This window comes from Tachypleus tridentatus, chromosome 9, assembly GCF_004210375.1.
Source record: "Tachypleus tridentatus isolate NWPU-2018 chromosome 9, ASM421037v1, whole genome shotgun sequence".
Taxonomy (NCBI): Eukaryota; Metazoa; Arthropoda; class Merostomata; order Xiphosura; family Limulidae; genus Tachypleus; species Tachypleus tridentatus.
This window is the reverse complement of record NC_134833.1, coordinates 31,070,223-31,086,383: the sequence shown is the minus strand read 5'-3', so window position 1 is coordinate 31,086,383 and position 16,161 is coordinate 31,070,223. Positions and strand designations below refer to the sequence as shown.

The following is a 16,161-nucleotide window of genomic DNA, read 5'->3' as shown; positions in this document are numbered from 1 at the left end:
CCAACTGCACTATTTATACTGATTCGCTTAGTTCTATACTTGCCTTGGAATCGCTACACGTTAGCTCACATCCTATTCTCGCTGATATTCGAAACCGACTGGCCCATTTCTCATTAGCAGCTACTTCAGTTTTTCTGGATACCAGGCCATGTTGGTATTCGCGGGAACGAGCTTGCAGACATGGCAGCTAAATATGTCTGCTTCAGCACCATCACTCCTATGCCTATTCCGTACATGGACTATGGTGTTGTCTTCAAGGCTCGGCTCCGTGCCAGCTGGCAGTCCACTTGGAGTGAGCAACGCGACAACAAACTTTTTTCAAATCAAACCCAAAATTGGACTTTGGCCATCTAGCTTCCGTAAAGTTCGGAAGGAGGAAGTTGTTCTCACTAGGCTAAAGTCGCATTGGTCACAGTTTTATAACTCATCATTTTCTTTTATCTGGAACTGATGCACCAATGTGTAGTTTGTGTAACACTCAAATCACTATCAGCCACGTTTTACTTTCTTGCCATCGTTACAATTCTCAACGACGGCAATATTTTAAACATATTTTTTTCCCAGGGTCAGTCTGTAACATTGGACAGAGTTATTGGTGATGGTGACTCTGTCCACCTTGATAATGTTTTTAATTTTTTAATGGCCATTAATCTTTTTAATCTCATTTAAGTGTTGCATATTTATTCATTACACCTTTTTAATTGTGGTTCCTTTTTTACAGTTTTAATCTCTCTCATTCAATTTGACATTGGACAATGACCAGAACATTAAATAACTCGACACCAGGACTGGAAAGGCCAACTTCAGGTGACTAACGCTACTGTTTGAACTATCCGTTTGAACTACTCGTTAGTCGTCCTGGCGAGTTGTTATTATACTTTTGCTGCATATCATTTCACACTTTTACTACTTTACTTTTTAGTACTGGCCATATTGACTCATAACCCGGAACCAGGACTGGAAAGACCAACTTCAGGTGACTGACGGTGGTTTTTATACTTACCTGTTAGTCTTCCTGGGGGGTTATGATCATTACCATTTTGCTAGAGTAAATATTTTACAACTTTGAAGACTGGATGTCACCATTGGTTTTTACACCATTTTCTGTTTTAATTGCTGTTTTGTTTTTACCTTCATTTACTTTTACAAATTCTACTCCATTTACTTGACTTTATCTTTTTACTGGACATTTGGCTACTCATTGTTACAATTTTGCTATGTATCTTTTAAAACTTCTATTCTTTTACATTTTGATACTGGTTGCTATGACACATAACCCGGAACCAGGACTGGAAAGACCAACTTCAGGTGATTGACGGTGGTTCTTGAACTTACCTGTTAGTCTTCCTGGCAGGTTATGATCATTACCTTTTTTGCTATAGTAAATACCTTAACTTCTTATACTCTGCCTTCTATCTTAACATTGTAGACTAGGTGTCAACATTGATTTTATACTTTTTTTGTTTTACCTTCATTTCCATTTTTGTCTGTTACTAATTTTTATTTATTTTTTACATTTTTACCGAATGTCTGGGGCAGATAGCCTCGCTGCTTTGTGCCATAAAACACTAAATCAATCAATCAATCAACCTAAGACATTGCCTTGTCAAAAGTTTACTTAGATTTATTTTAAATTGTCCTAATATATTACCTTGTTGCGTTTTGGTTCATCATTTCTTTTAGTTGACCTAATATATTGCTATGGTAAAGTTTTATTCAAAGATAACACGTGGATTATTGAATATTCAAGACGAAATTTTAAAATACAGTGAGACCTTTTTATCCGTAAAGAGAGCTACCATCCAACAAGTTAATGCCGAAAAAGTATAGAGGAGTCATTTTTTTATTGTCATCAAAACAATCACTGAGGAGACTGATTTGTTCCAATAAACTAGTCTGATAACCTCTTGTTATTCCCCGTGAAGTGACAATATTATCATAGGAAACTGGTTTACAGTGCAATATATAGTTTTTAAGTGTCTTTCAAAATACTATTTTGTATTTCATTTTTATCTCGCTCTAGTTTATTTAAAAAACAGCTTTATTACTCCATTTCTGACTAACCCTTATCAGAACATAAGTGACATTTTATCAGAATTGGCCTTTTAAATCTGTTCGTGGTCAACATATAATAGACTAGAGCATGGTGAAGTAAAATGTATTGTGTGACTTGAAATATGTCATATCTACCTATCGCGGATTCGAACCCCAATTACACCTAACATGCTCGCCCTTTCAGCCGTGGAGGCGTTATTATGGGACGTTCAATCCCACTGTTAAAATCCTACGGTGAAATAGTAGCCCAAGAGCTGGCGGTGGGTGATGATGACCAGCTGCCTTCTCTCTTGTCTTACACTGCTAAATTAAGGACGGCTAGCGCAGATAGCCCTCGTGTAGCTTTGCTTGAACTTCAAAACAAACCAAATCAATCATATCTACCTGCTTGCAAATGCTTGAGTTGTTTGAACAGTCGAATGGAAATCAAGTTTCGACGTATATCAGCATGAACAAACTTTGAATTTTATTGTTAGTACAATAACTTGAGCTTTGTTATGGCGATTCAACTCTTTTGAGCAAAGCGAAAAAATCAATATTTAGTGATTCGTACTCGATGAAATGCAGTATGAAAAATAATAGAAACAAGCTACTTCACGCATGCGTGATAAGACATAGCGAAAAGATTTTATACGTGCAAATCTGTGTACTGTCTATATGTGTTAGAAAACAAACAGATAAAAAACGATGTTTCTGACATCACCAGAAATGGCGCAGGTAGCCATGTTATTTTGCGCTAATAAACCCCGATCACCAATCATTTGAAATAGTGAAAAGTATATAGCAAAAACCAACGCGTGTTTAGGTACAAGCCAAAGGAAAACGGTAGGCACAAAGTTCCTAACCAACCACTGTGAGGTACATAATTAAATCTGAATTACGGCTTAGTTTGATTGGCTAATACTGCACTGCATGCCTGCATAACTTGTATAGTATACGTGGCGCGCACTACAAGTGCACCTGAATGCCACGTGCTTCATTACCCTGATGTTTGCCTTTTTTGGGTATACGTTTTAGTGCACTTTGGTCATTTTATGCTTGTTACCTGTGGTGCACTGAATGCAGAAGCTGGGAGCAGTAGTACAGGTTAGCCCCTATGCTGCCTTCTGAAACCACGCACGTGCACTCGTAAATCTTAATTTGAACGTCCAAAAAAATGAGAATAAAATATCCTTGGTTGCGTAATAAGTTTACAATAGAGAGTAACCAGTGAAATTATAGAACCGTGATCAAAATCACAAGAGATTGTGAAGGAAGCTTTAAATCGAATTTTGTGCTCGGTGTTAACTAACAACTAAATATTTCACAGCCTTAACACAAATATTTGTTTACTTTAAAGATTTTATATTTGTAATCACCAAAGATTGTGATTTGAAACTTATGAAACAAAGGTGAAAGAAATCAGTGACGCCATTTCAGCAAAATCTTGGAGAGGTGGTGGTGGGGGATTGAACACTAATTTTTACAAAATATACATAAACTGTTGATGACGTTGCACGTTTCAGAGCCGATACAGACGTAAGAGTAAATTTCCTCAAACGTATCCCATTAACTGGACCGTTTACGTTTCTACGGAGAAAAAGAAAATTCAGCCTTGGGTGGGGCGACTGCCCACCTCAACCAAATTGCCGCCATTGTAATAAATATAGTTAAGTTATTTTAGGGAATAGTATTTACATTTGTTCTAAGTCGTAAAAATAGGCTTAACTGTAGAAGTATCCACTTAGCCCACTTACATTAAGAACTCCATTGTAGCTTAATTAAGTGGAAATGTGTGTGGGTAGAACCGTAGAGTTAACGAACACGGGTCCTAGTTATTCTCTCTCTGGTTCTGATACTTTATGTAAGAGCATGTGAACACTTCTGTTTGCTTCTGGCAAGTGTCTTTTCATCTCTCTCTCCTGACGAATGCACAACAACAGATTTCATTAGCTGATAGATGGTAATGTTATTTCTCCCTGTGCGATTTCTGAAAATGACAATGAACACGTAGTAATCAACGGCTTTGTCGAGCTGCACTGAAAACAGTCCTCAACATTGTTAACACAGTAAGAGGTTACTGGCTCTTATTGAACTAATGTTCACTCAAAGAGTCGACTTCATAAGAACTTGGTTGTTGACTCCTTCATATAAGGGCCAAGTGTGTTAAGGCGTTCGACTCGTAATCCGAAGGTCGCGGGTTCGAATCCTGTCGCACCAAACATGCTCGCCCTTTCAGCCGTGGAGTCGTTATAATGTTACGGTCAATCCCACTATTCGTTGGTAAAAGAGTAGCCCAATATATATATATCCACAAGTTAAGAAAAAACAACAACATTGTGTTATAAGCTTCTCTTCTAAATTAAAACAAATATATGTATATATTTATATTTCAGTACTAAATCAGTGTAATTAAAATATAGAAATTCAGTTATTTTATTGCAGGCTTAGTGTTTGTATCTCAAGATGTCTGGTGTGGGTATTAAAACTCTTATTAAGATAAAGTAGAGAACAACGTTTCGACCTTCTTAGGTCATCTTCAGGTAAACAATCACGAATCAAGAGAAACTAAGTGTTTTTACACTATTAACAATATAAGAACAACAATTAAAGTAATCTTTATCCACGTCCTTTTTCCTGCATATGAAATGTTTTCTTTTTTGTAGGCAGCAAAATGGGAAACGTTAATTTTAAGCGTGTTCATCGTTTATTGAAAAACATAATTTAACAGAGTCATAGAGTATGTGTAATTGTACTGTTTGTTATTTAAAGCAACTATCAGTAAAAAGAATAGTCTAATATGGTTTCACACTCGTAAATATTAAAGATTTAAATTTTGAAATCCAGTAAACGTGAATTTGAATCATGTTGATTTTTCGTATCGATATGTTAAAACTCCCATATTTCACGTGTAGTTAAATCTTGGTAAGACATAAAAGTGGCTTTTTTTTTTTTTCAGGTGAGTATGGACTATGTTTATTTAATTTTTCTTGTTTTCTTTTAGGCTTCAAGAAATGTGTCCAAATGTGGCTACCTTTTTGTTGCCCCTGACTTTGACTTCTCTGTATCAATCAATAGAACAAAGGTAGGAAAGTTTAAGACATCAAAAGCTGGTGACACACTAGAAACCAGTAGGCCTAACATTAGTGATACAATTCACGTAACCTGCAGATTTTCTTCTTTGTTAATTTGCCCATTTTATATTATAACTTAATTAAGCAAAAGTAGCATTTCAGGTCTTATTTTCTGTCATCCACAAGCTACTGCCCAAGAGAAGACATTTCTTGTAATATCGGAACTCGCCCGAGGAAATGGGGAAAGTCGCTTACCTTATTTTCTATAGCAAATTTTAGGCCTTACGATAGGAAAGTGTTTTGTTTTCAGTGGAATGGAAAGAGCAAATAGAACACTTTTATAATCTCACTGGGGTTGTTAACTGGGGTTGTATATATTAACTGGTTACTCTTGGTAGAGCTTTATTAGTAATAATGTAATGGTCACTGCAGTAGCTTTGCTTTGTATCCTTTATCTGGTGTTGGGTGAATACTATAAGTGAATATTTTCAATTAAGAATGCTCACTGTTGCAGCATTCATTATGATTTTAATAATTTTACGAGCATAAACTAGCGTAATTTAATACAACTTCTTGGCTACACTGCTGTTAAAACACGTCATCTTATAAGAAGTGAGAACTTGCTTTAATGAGTTGGACGTCTTTTTGGTTTAGTTGTTCAGTAGTTAATTAATATTAACTTACGATTAGATCAAGCTTTGTGCTTGTAAAGAAACGAAAAAACCAACCCGATAATCAGTATAGTTAGTTAAATATTATTTTTTAACGTTTCCGCCCCCTGGTGGAACAGCGGCATGTTTACGAACTTACAGCACCAACATCCGAAGCTAGATTCTCCGTGGTGGTCATATTAGATAGCTCAGTGTGAATTTTCTCTGAAACAAACAAGGTTATATTTCTGTTTATGAATATTATAGTGTATTGTTTCATCAATTGGCACCGTCTCTGTTGACGATATTTTCGGTCTTAGCACAAATATATTTTAATGTACAAACAATGGTACAGTTTATAATAACGGTTATTACAAATAATTATTTATATACAAAAGTTTTACAAAGAATATTGAATCTTCTATCTTGTCTGGAACTTTATATTTTACCGACGGTTCACGAGGAACAAATTAATTTCGAGTCCATATAAGTATAGTTTATTTAATGGATAGCTAGCTAGCTTTTCACTGATTACATGCGAGGTTTTTGTAGCCAACGTTATACAATGTCCTCGTAGAAATACTAACGTCCAATGGTAATCCGCTGAGGTTAAACGATTTATAATGTTCGAAATCTATAAACGTTCCTGGTCAAATTTCTGTAGTTTCCCTATTAATAAGCGTTAATGACAGTTATATCCTCTGAGGTTTATATTGTATAATAATAGTATACCACTCTAGCAAATCAACAGTATAAGACTGTCTCTTCGCATTGCGTTGATTACCTTTCATAAGGCCTGGCATAGCCAGGTGATTAAGGCACTCGCCTCTTAATCTGAGGGTCGCGGGTTTGAACCCCCATCACATCAAACATTCTCGCCCTTTCAGCCATGGGGGCGTTATAAGTAACGGTCGATCCCACTATTCGTTGGTAAAAGAGTAGCCCAAGAGTTGGCGGTGGGGGGTGATGACTAGCTGCCTTCCCTCTAGTCTTACACTGCTAAATTAGGGACGTTTAGCGATGATAACCTTCGTGTTGCTTTGCGCGAAATTCAAAACCAAGCAAACAAACATTTAAGCACTGGTCTATGTTATAAATTCAGACAGATGTAATGTTTCAGTAAGCAATCTTATTGTAATCGTATTATATTACAATATTGATTTTTAAAACATCTTTTCAGAAGAAAACGGAGAAACAATTGATTCAACAGCTTCTAATATTCGCGATAAATTATTTTATTGATTTTATATCAACTTTTAATGAGGTAGGCTGTTGACTTGGAATTATTGTGTTATACTTTGTTTGATTTAGGTTTGTAACTATTATATATATACACACTCACAAAGGCTAAAAATGCGTTTTTAAATGAAAGTTGTTTTTATTTTAACTGTAAAAAGAAAAGTTAGTTCGTGTGTAGCAGGAGAGGTTGAAGAGCTATTCACCTCTGAATACCATATTTGTCAAAGCCTTGAATGCCAATGTTTACCCATGAAAGCTCGGAGATTCACCTGCTGCTCGCCGAGCTCGTGCCTTGTAATCTTGCACGAGCTTTTTTCGCCGCTGGGTTAGTACATTGCACTGTGAAGTCCTTGCCCCGGTGAAAGAACTAGTTGGTCCTTTCAATAGTTCGACCTGGGAGAAAGGAAAAGCTGGCTTTAATGAACCATTATCTGTACACAGAACAAACCGACAGAGGAGACTCGTCATCCATATTTTAACCCGTGTTTATAGGTGTTGTTGTGTACAGTATACGATACTGAAGTAATTGTGTAAAGGGAGACGAAAAAAGAAAAGAAAAAAACGCTTTCGATTATTCTCCATCAAATTGTTGCATTCGGCACATTGACATAGGTGGCACTGTTGGTAGTAATAAGTTGATAGCACCCCACGTTATCCGCAAGGTATTTGTACGTATAACGCGTGCTATCACGTGATTATTAGTTGACTTGTCAAGGTAACAGCGAAATGACCCACGCTCCTGGCTTCCCACGCCTAATTTTATATCCTGAATAGGCTAAACACCAAAATAACAGTTACATTAAACTCGTGTTTTATTTTGTTCTTTCATCTTAAGTTGGTCAAGAGCCTCTGTTTTGTTAGGTATATCAATCAGGGAGTATATTAACATCTTGACTTGGTTTGCTCTTAATTTCGCACAAAACTACATGAGGGCTATCTGCGCTAGTCATCCCTCATTTAGCAGTGTAGGACTAGAGGGAAGGCAGCTAGTCATCACCACCCACCGACAACTCTATTACCAACGAATAGTGGGATTGACAGTTACATTATAACGCCCCCACGGTTAAAAGGGCGAGCATGTTTAGTGCGACCGGGATTCGAACTCGCGACACTCGGATTACGAGTCGAGTTCCCTAACCACCTGGACATGCCGGACCGTTTAGTTTGTTACAAACCGTATGTTTATATATCGTATCCTACCTATCACACCCAAGTGTTCGAGAAGAAATAAAAACCTCCAAGTTTTCTTTAACAGTGGCCAGTGATATCATAGAACAGAATACTAAAAATAAATGCAGCGCGTAAACTAATTTGAAAAAAACACAAAAAAACAACACTGAATAAGACAGAAGAAAAGGTTTAGTTATGGAGCATATACATAAGTATTAAAATAAGTATTATTTTCCTGTACATTTGGTAAAGAACAGACAAAGTGAAACCAGTGTTGGTCATTTTTTCTTGTGATTTTCACCACTTGCTATAGATGCATTAAGCAAAATAAATTATTAAAATTTTGTTTTAGACGGGGAGTTTGAGTGTGTTTTAATTCAATGAAAATTTAAGTAACAACAAATGTTCATGTATACGTAAAAGGTTTTAGATATATTATTTTAAGTTTTAGAGACTGCTTTTAAGTGATGGAAACTGAAGTTCGGTAGAAAACCTGTAAATCAAAAACATACTGTTCGGAGATTTAGTAATGTCTTTTTACTGTACTGGTGTTACAATTGTAAAAACTTATTAAGGTTTTTACGGATAAAATGTTCTCAACCAAACAAAATAAAACTAAAGTTTCTTGGTTGTAACTTTAGACAGCCTAAACACCTAGTTAGCAGCTAGAATCTTCTGTGTATATATATTCACTCAAAACTCGTAACTAATACAGAAGTTCGGGGTTCTTAACTCTGACTGTGTTATAAAAGTGACAGTAAATTCTGATATTCATCTAAGGGTAGCCGTGTTGGCGGCGGTTTCTGTTGGCAGCTTACAGTCTAAGTGGTCACCAGTTTTAAATTAGAAATGTCAATGCCTTAACCTTGGGAATCTCTGACCTAGTAGTTTCGCCCACAGGTCGTATGAGGTGTCATTTAGGCTAAAAGCCCTAAATACTGTCACTACAGAATTATACTTATTTAACATGTTTGGTATGAACCCAGTGGTCTTAGCATTTTATCATTTTTACTATCCAACGTACCCTTTCATCAAATGAGGTAGACATCGGAATCTTCGGGGTGTGATGTGGAATGAACAGATCTAAACGAAGATTTCCTTACGCCACTCCTGAGAGCCCTTTGAAGTTTAGTAGAAATCGACAGAACACCACGTGAAATATATAAGATCCAATAGAGGGATACAGGTAGTCAGATCTAAGGTCTGACCTCTCTGCTTCATAATTTACGAGTATAATGAGAGTAAACATAAAGTGTGGTTGTAATCGGGTAAAACAGTGTAGGGGCGGAAAGAAGATTTTTGTGTTGTGTGTGTATATATATTATTTACGTTGCGCTTTCTTGAGCTAATGTTACTTTACACAGATTTATTTTACAATATATAAATATATGTATGTTTAGTTAAGAAAGTAAGCTCAACGAATGTGTCTTTATAAGACCTGCTAGATTTAATTTTTTTTTTCCGTTTTACAAACACAGCGTTGGTAATAATACGTTTGAGCAATAATTTTGGTTTGCTTTAATTCTTATGAAGTGAGCATTGCAGAATTTTCGCATTTCCTGAGAGCCGATGACGTCTAGAAGTGGGGAGGGTGGAGAGAAGAAGAAAATTGCGCTCATTGGTTCAGCAATTTGCGGTACATCTGGTAGAATTCCGGAGTCACTGACACCCCCTTTCCTGTTTTCTGTATTTAATTTATAATATATATGCACTTTGTGTTGTGGGTGGTTTGGTTTGTTGGACGAAACGTGGTACACATGTGGAACGGACAGGAGCTGAGAATATTATACTTGGGGCGAATTACTGTGTCAAAGTACATGCCTCCATTCGTTCCGCTGCAAATTCCCATGTATTTCCCGAATATAAAGAGTCATTAAAATACATCTAAAAGTAATTTTTTTTAGGGTCACATCCAAAGAAATTCATTCCACCCCTTCCTGTTTGTCAGTACTACATTCAAGGTGGGAATGTTTTGAGTCACATTAATGAACATTACCCCCATGTGATCAATCAATCGTAATAAGTAACGCAGCTTTTAATGTGTATTTTTTGAAGTGGCTATAAATAGTTTGGAGGTCACTTTTTGACATTTTTGGGTTAGTGTGTATACTTTTAACATGGAGTGTCAAAGTAAAATATTTAACAAGTTGAAGTAAGTTGTTCTCTCTCTCTCTCTTTGTAGAACGTTACCTCTGTGTGTGTTTGAGAAATTTGATTCCCCTTTTTAAGTTGAGATGGAAAGAATATAAGCGCTTTCGTTCACCGTTACATTTTAGATGTCAGTTCGCGAACCCCTTAACCCTTATTGTAAAATGTTGATATCGTATAATATTAAGGCTAATAAAGTCTCAAAGCCTTGATGTCATAATCATAATGGTAATATACCCTTAAACTCTTAATGTGAAATATTGATATTATATAATCTTAAGGCTAGTAAAGTCTCAAACTCTTGATGTCAAATGTTGATGTCATAATCTTTATGGTAATATGCTCTCAAATTCTTAATATGAAGTGTTAGTATCATATAATATTAAAGCTAATAAACCCTCAAACTCCTAATGTGAAGCAGTGAAAACGTCATAAAGTTAAATCCATTTATTACCTTTATTCTTTCCCATCACGATACATGACCCCAGAAGTTAAGGGTATGTTGGGACTTTTAACAAAGATATTCGATGTTTTCATCCATATTTTTCAGAATATTAATAATAAAAAGATCATGAAAGTGAGGAGTACAACATTTATATAACATTATTTGTTTACCGGGTTTATTAGTTTTATGAATTGTTGGTTGGTGCTAGTTTGTCTTGGATATACAGAACTATTTAGAGCTACTGACACCTGTTACTACTTGCGTTGCGCTTATAACAGTACAGGCAAGTCTGAAGTTAGTCTGAAATCAGCTTTACTTGGTCATCATAACCGTGAACCGAGTTTTGCAACGTCAGTACCCTCTTAAATATGAGTTGGTTATCATCTATCTTCCTACCTTACGTACACGTGGGGATACGCGCGTGCAGTTACCTGTTGGCAAGCTGTGAAAGTCGTTGGCTGTATTTACGCAAGCATGCATACCGCGCCTTCCGCTTGTCTACCGTGGTATGTGCACGTGTGTACCTAAGCAGTGAAACTGGTAGGTGTATGTAATTTAAAATTAAAATATAAACACTACACAGCTTTATCAGATCCCATTATACAATCAGCTGGGCGCTTCTGTAAACACGCATTTCGTTTATCACTGTGTTCATATTGCAGGTAAAAAAAAAAATGCTGGTACAATACAGGCCCGGCATGGCCAGGTGGTTAATCTGAGGATCACGGGTTCGACTCCCCCTCACACTAAACATACTGGGCTCTTCAGTCGTGGGAGCGTTATAATGTATCGATTATTCCACTATTCGTTGGTAAAAAGAGTAAGGCCCGGCATGACCAAGTGTGTTAAGGCGTTTGACTCGTAATCCAAGGGTCGCGGGTTCGAATCCCGGTCGCACCAAACATGCTCGCCCTTTCAGCCGTATGGGCGTTATAATGTAACGGTCAATCCCATTATTCGTTGGTAAAAGAGTAGCCCAAGAGTTGGCGGTGGGTGGTGATGACTAGCTGCCTTTCTTCTAGTTTTACACTGCTAAATTAGAGACGGCTAGCGCAGATAGCCCTCGTGTAGCTTCGCGCGAAATTCAAAAAACAAACAAACAATAAAAGAAGTAAATAGCCCATGAGTTGGCATGTGTGTGGTGATGACTAATCACTTTCCCTCTAGTCTTACACTACTAAATTAGGGACGGCTGGAGTAGATAGGCCTCATATAGTTTTGCGCGAAATTCAAAAAACAAACAAACCAGATTAAATACACGAATTGTAAAAAGGATTTTTGATTATAACAATAAAATCTGTGGGTGCTCTCAGACATATTTGATATTGTTATTCCGTTTAATATTTCGTTCATAATCGTAAAATCAGGTTAGCGTGTCAGTGTTAACAAAAAACTATACTGGTTAATGCTCTTCACCACATTTGATATATATGAATTTAATTATCGAAAGGAATTTTGATAGCATAAAACTCATAGCTCCTCGTCTTTATTTCAAAACAATAGTTATTATATGGAGGTGTCTTTTCTCTAATATATTAGTTCATAATAGGGGACGACAAAGGCAAATGCCCTCGAGAAGCTTTGCGCGAATATTGAAAAACAAATTCAAATTGAGCGAGCTTGGAATATTCGCAACATTTTGATTTATTTTTCTCTGTTAAATTTTGCAGCTACATTGCCTGTAGCAATGTGTGTGAGTGTGTGTGTTTTCCTTGTAGCAAAGCCACATTAGGTTATCTGCTGAGTCCACCGAGGGGAATCGAACCTCTGATTTTAGCGTTGTAAGCAGTGACACAGGGATATATGTGCGGACTTACAAAGGTAGAAACCGGGTTTCGATACCAGTTGTGGGTGGAGCAAAGATAGTCCATTGTATAGCTTTCAATGTGTGTTGGCTTTCTAACACGAATTTTACCTTCATAAGACATTGTTTTAAAAGTAAAACTGCATAAAACGCGTGACGCTATTTGGTCTGAAATTATTTGCGAGTGTATTATACATTTAAAAAATTCACGTACATTTTGAATTTATTCTAAAAAGGACGCACATTTTAAAAAAGCCCGCGCTATTTATAGTTGTGATTTATTCTCCCTTTTTTCATTTTCAAAATTACAGAGATTTAGAAAAGTTTTTAACCCACCAGAAACAGGAACTTCTGGTTTTCATTCACTTTTTGTTTGTTGGAATCGTGTAGGCGAATTTTGAATTATTAAATAATAATAGTTTTATTATGATATTTAGTTACAACTCCTAGTATTCCTTTTTCAACAATATTAACGTCATATGATAAGTGTTCCAATTTATGAAGTGGTAAAAAGTTTGTTTAAAAGTAATTTCATTCTCGTTTGGGGTCCGAGACTTAGAACAGCTTTCATCAAACTTCTGTTCATGTGTCTTTCGATTTCTCAAGTATTATGTAATATTAATCATAGCTTTGTTAGTTACTCGCTAATAGTATTGTATGTTTTTTTTTGTAATTAATAAATTCGCCTTTCTTTGTTTAATCTATAAAAGAAGAAAACTGTTTGAGGGCTTGAAGGGTCGTGGTTCGTTTGATACTGAGAATCTGCGTGAGTATGCATATAGAGTACACAGCGTGTTGGACAAATAGAGTAAGGCTTAGGTTTCATGACCATTTAGATACAGGAAGTGTATGACGAATCTGTTACATGGTGACGTAGGTATGAATAAGATTATCATTTACGGTTCATGGATTTATGAAACGAAACTGGAAGCGTCATCAATTTTGTTGTTGTTGTTTTTTTCGTGAATACTTCGAGAATGTAATCCATAACGGGTTTTTTTTTCAGTTCAAGGTAAATACTGCCACTTACTCGTAATATTATTGACTTTTTTCCGCTAATTTCAGGTATTTCTGTTGTTTAAAGGAACAATAACCCTTTCAAAAAATAGAAAATATCAACCCTGTTTATCTGTCTATCAATTAATAAATGGAGACAGGTAATCAGTGAGCAAGTGGTTTGTGTGTCGACAGATATCCTTATGCAAACCAGACGTTTACATCTGACCTTGTCCTGGTGGCTCAGTGGTAAAGCTTTACTGCTCATAACAATCCTCGCGTTGTACAACTCATTCTGTACCTTGGCGTTTTGGTCTCAGTTTGACCAGTTACTGCAACCACTGCTGTTGATTTCATCAGGTTGACCCTCCCTCGCCCCATTGGCTCAGCGGCAAGTCTCTGGACTTGAGGCGCTAAAAATCGAGTTTCGATATCTGTTTGGCACAGCACAAGAAGCCGACTGTGTAATTGTGTAGCCTTGCGCTTAACAACAGAACCAGATTTATTTGTCAATGTGTAACGTGTGTATAGTAATTTGTGATGTGTCTCGCTTTATTTAGACGTTTTTCTTGTAAGAGGTATCCAACGAGTTTGTGGCCAGTATACAAGTGATAAGTTGGTTTTTATTGTAATGACCATTGTAGCCACGATGTCCCGTTAGCTCTAGTAGAATATATGTAGTTTATCTTTCACGTATGTGCAGTAATTTGCTATTCTTAAAGAAACGCCTTCCTAATCGTATATTATGTGTAGTTTTCAGTATGTCTCTCAGATTTGTGATTTTTGGGTTTGGTAATAAGTTACCAAAAAGATGTGCATGTCAAAGTAACATTTCTTTAGTCATTATATTTTTAAGAAGTACCGTTTACACACAGTGCTGCATTGTAACACGGTATGTGTGAGACCTTTTCTGGTTGTAAGAAGCATTCCTATTATATAATGTGTAAACTGTGATAACATTTCGTCACCACATTCGTCCGTTATCTTTTCCTTTTTAATGTGATCTTTTTGGCGCTTCAGAGTTGCACCGCCATCAAGTTATATTTGATGCTGAAATCGTTAAAAGGACAATATCATTTTGCCGCCTTTGACTGTTAACATCGTCATGCGGACAATTACTGTTTATTATGGCGCCGTCTCAGTTTCGTGATTTTTTCCGTTTCCTTATTACGACAGATTAATTCTAAAATCCTTTCCCAGCCCATATTAAATCTTTGGCATTATCATAATTAGAAGTAATCGTTGTTTCCTCATGCCTTTTATTCTAATAATTGTGTTACTTGCCTTCATATCTAAACACTGAGCATGCTCTCTTCTAAGGCCAAATCGTTAATGTATGCATATCATGACACGCCCATATTCGCACAGATTTAGCTCTAAAGTTGTCCACTGTATAATCCCAAGTAATATGTAGATTTACCACAATGCTACAATATTATTAACATACCTAAATTAATTTGTTAATAAACGTTGAGTTAAAAGGACTTTAACACCACACAAATATTATACACACGCACCACTATTATAATAGTGACGCTTCAATGTTTTTTTTCTGGTTTGCTATGCTCGTGAGCTTTGAATAGCCAAAACTGTGGTCTGAAACAGAAGGTGCGGTGAGTGAAAGAACATGTCGGACCTCTACTGACGTCACAGATTATTTTCCATTTTCTCCTTGGATGAAAACAGATCTTAAATATTGTCATCAAACAGTTGTTCTGTTGTATAATATCAAATAATAAACTAGAGTAATGCCATAATTATTCATACACCTGAATTAATTTAGTTCACTGAATGGTGAGTTAACAAGACTTAATGCTATAAATCTTAGCACCAGTGTTACCATTAGAGTAGACATGACCAGGTGGTTAAGGCACTCGACTCGTAATTCGAGGGTCGCGGGTTCGAATCCCCGTCACACCAAACATGTTGTCCTTCCAGTCGTGGAAGCGTTATAATGTGATGGTCAATCCCACTCTTCATTGATAAAAGAGTAGCTCAAGGGATTGCAATGGGTGGTGATGACTAGCTGCCTTCCCTCTAGTCTTACATTGTTAAATTAGGGACGGCTAGCGCAGATAACCCTCATATAGCTTTACGCTAAATTCAAACCAAAACGTTAGAGTATTTACTGACACAAGGGGAGGTAATTTCGCTGTTGCCGGTTGTACCCTTTTGACTTATTGAGTCAATGTAGTTAGTCAATTTTAATTTATGTTATATTTCCAAAAACTTAGTGCTTATACCTACGTAATGTAACTAAATATAAAATTATTCTTTACATATGTATATATCTCATAAGAGTTGGCGGTGAATGTTGTTGACTAGTTGTCTTCTCTCTTAAACTATTACATGCAGCGTCGATAGTCTCGTTTGTTTGTGTTTGAATTTCCGCGCAAAGCTACACGAGGGCTATCTGCGCTAGCCGTCCCTAATTTAGCAGTTTAAGACTAGAGGGAAGGTAGCTAGTCATCACCACCCGCCGCAAACTCTTGGGTTACACTTTTACCAACAAATACTGGTATTGACCGTTACATTTTAACACCTCCACGGCTGAAAGGGCGAGCATGTTTAGTCTGACGGGGATTCGAACCCGCGACCCTC

General features: G+C 36.6%; 2 protein-coding genes and 1 long non-coding RNA gene across 3 annotated transcripts in view; 2 read left to right on the top strand and 1 right to left on the bottom strand.

Moving 5' to 3' along the window:
• The window catches only part of T48 (FU domain-containing protein T48), a 161,629-nt gene that overhangs the window by 21,701 nt on the left and 123,767 nt on the right, over window positions 1-16,161 (top strand). The gene's annotated exons all lie outside the window — the stretch shown is intronic.
• The window catches only part of LOC143227331 (uncharacterized), a 138,578-nt gene that overhangs the window by 51,476 nt on the left and 70,941 nt on the right, over window positions 1-16,161 (top strand). The window contains exon 3 of the mRNA XM_076458787.1: window positions 5,039-5,119. Coding sequence (XP_076314902.1) covers window positions 5,039-5,119 — 81 coding nt within the window. The remainder of the gene's footprint in view (window positions 1-5,038; window positions 5,120-16,161) is intronic.
• Window positions 7,006-9,383, bottom strand: LOC143224977 (uncharacterized). The gene is made up of 2 exons (XR_013013556.1): window positions 9,192-9,383; window positions 7,006-7,390 (listed from the first exon to the last, which is right to left on the bottom strand). It is a non-coding gene; the product is annotated as an uncharacterized LOC143224977 (long non-coding RNA).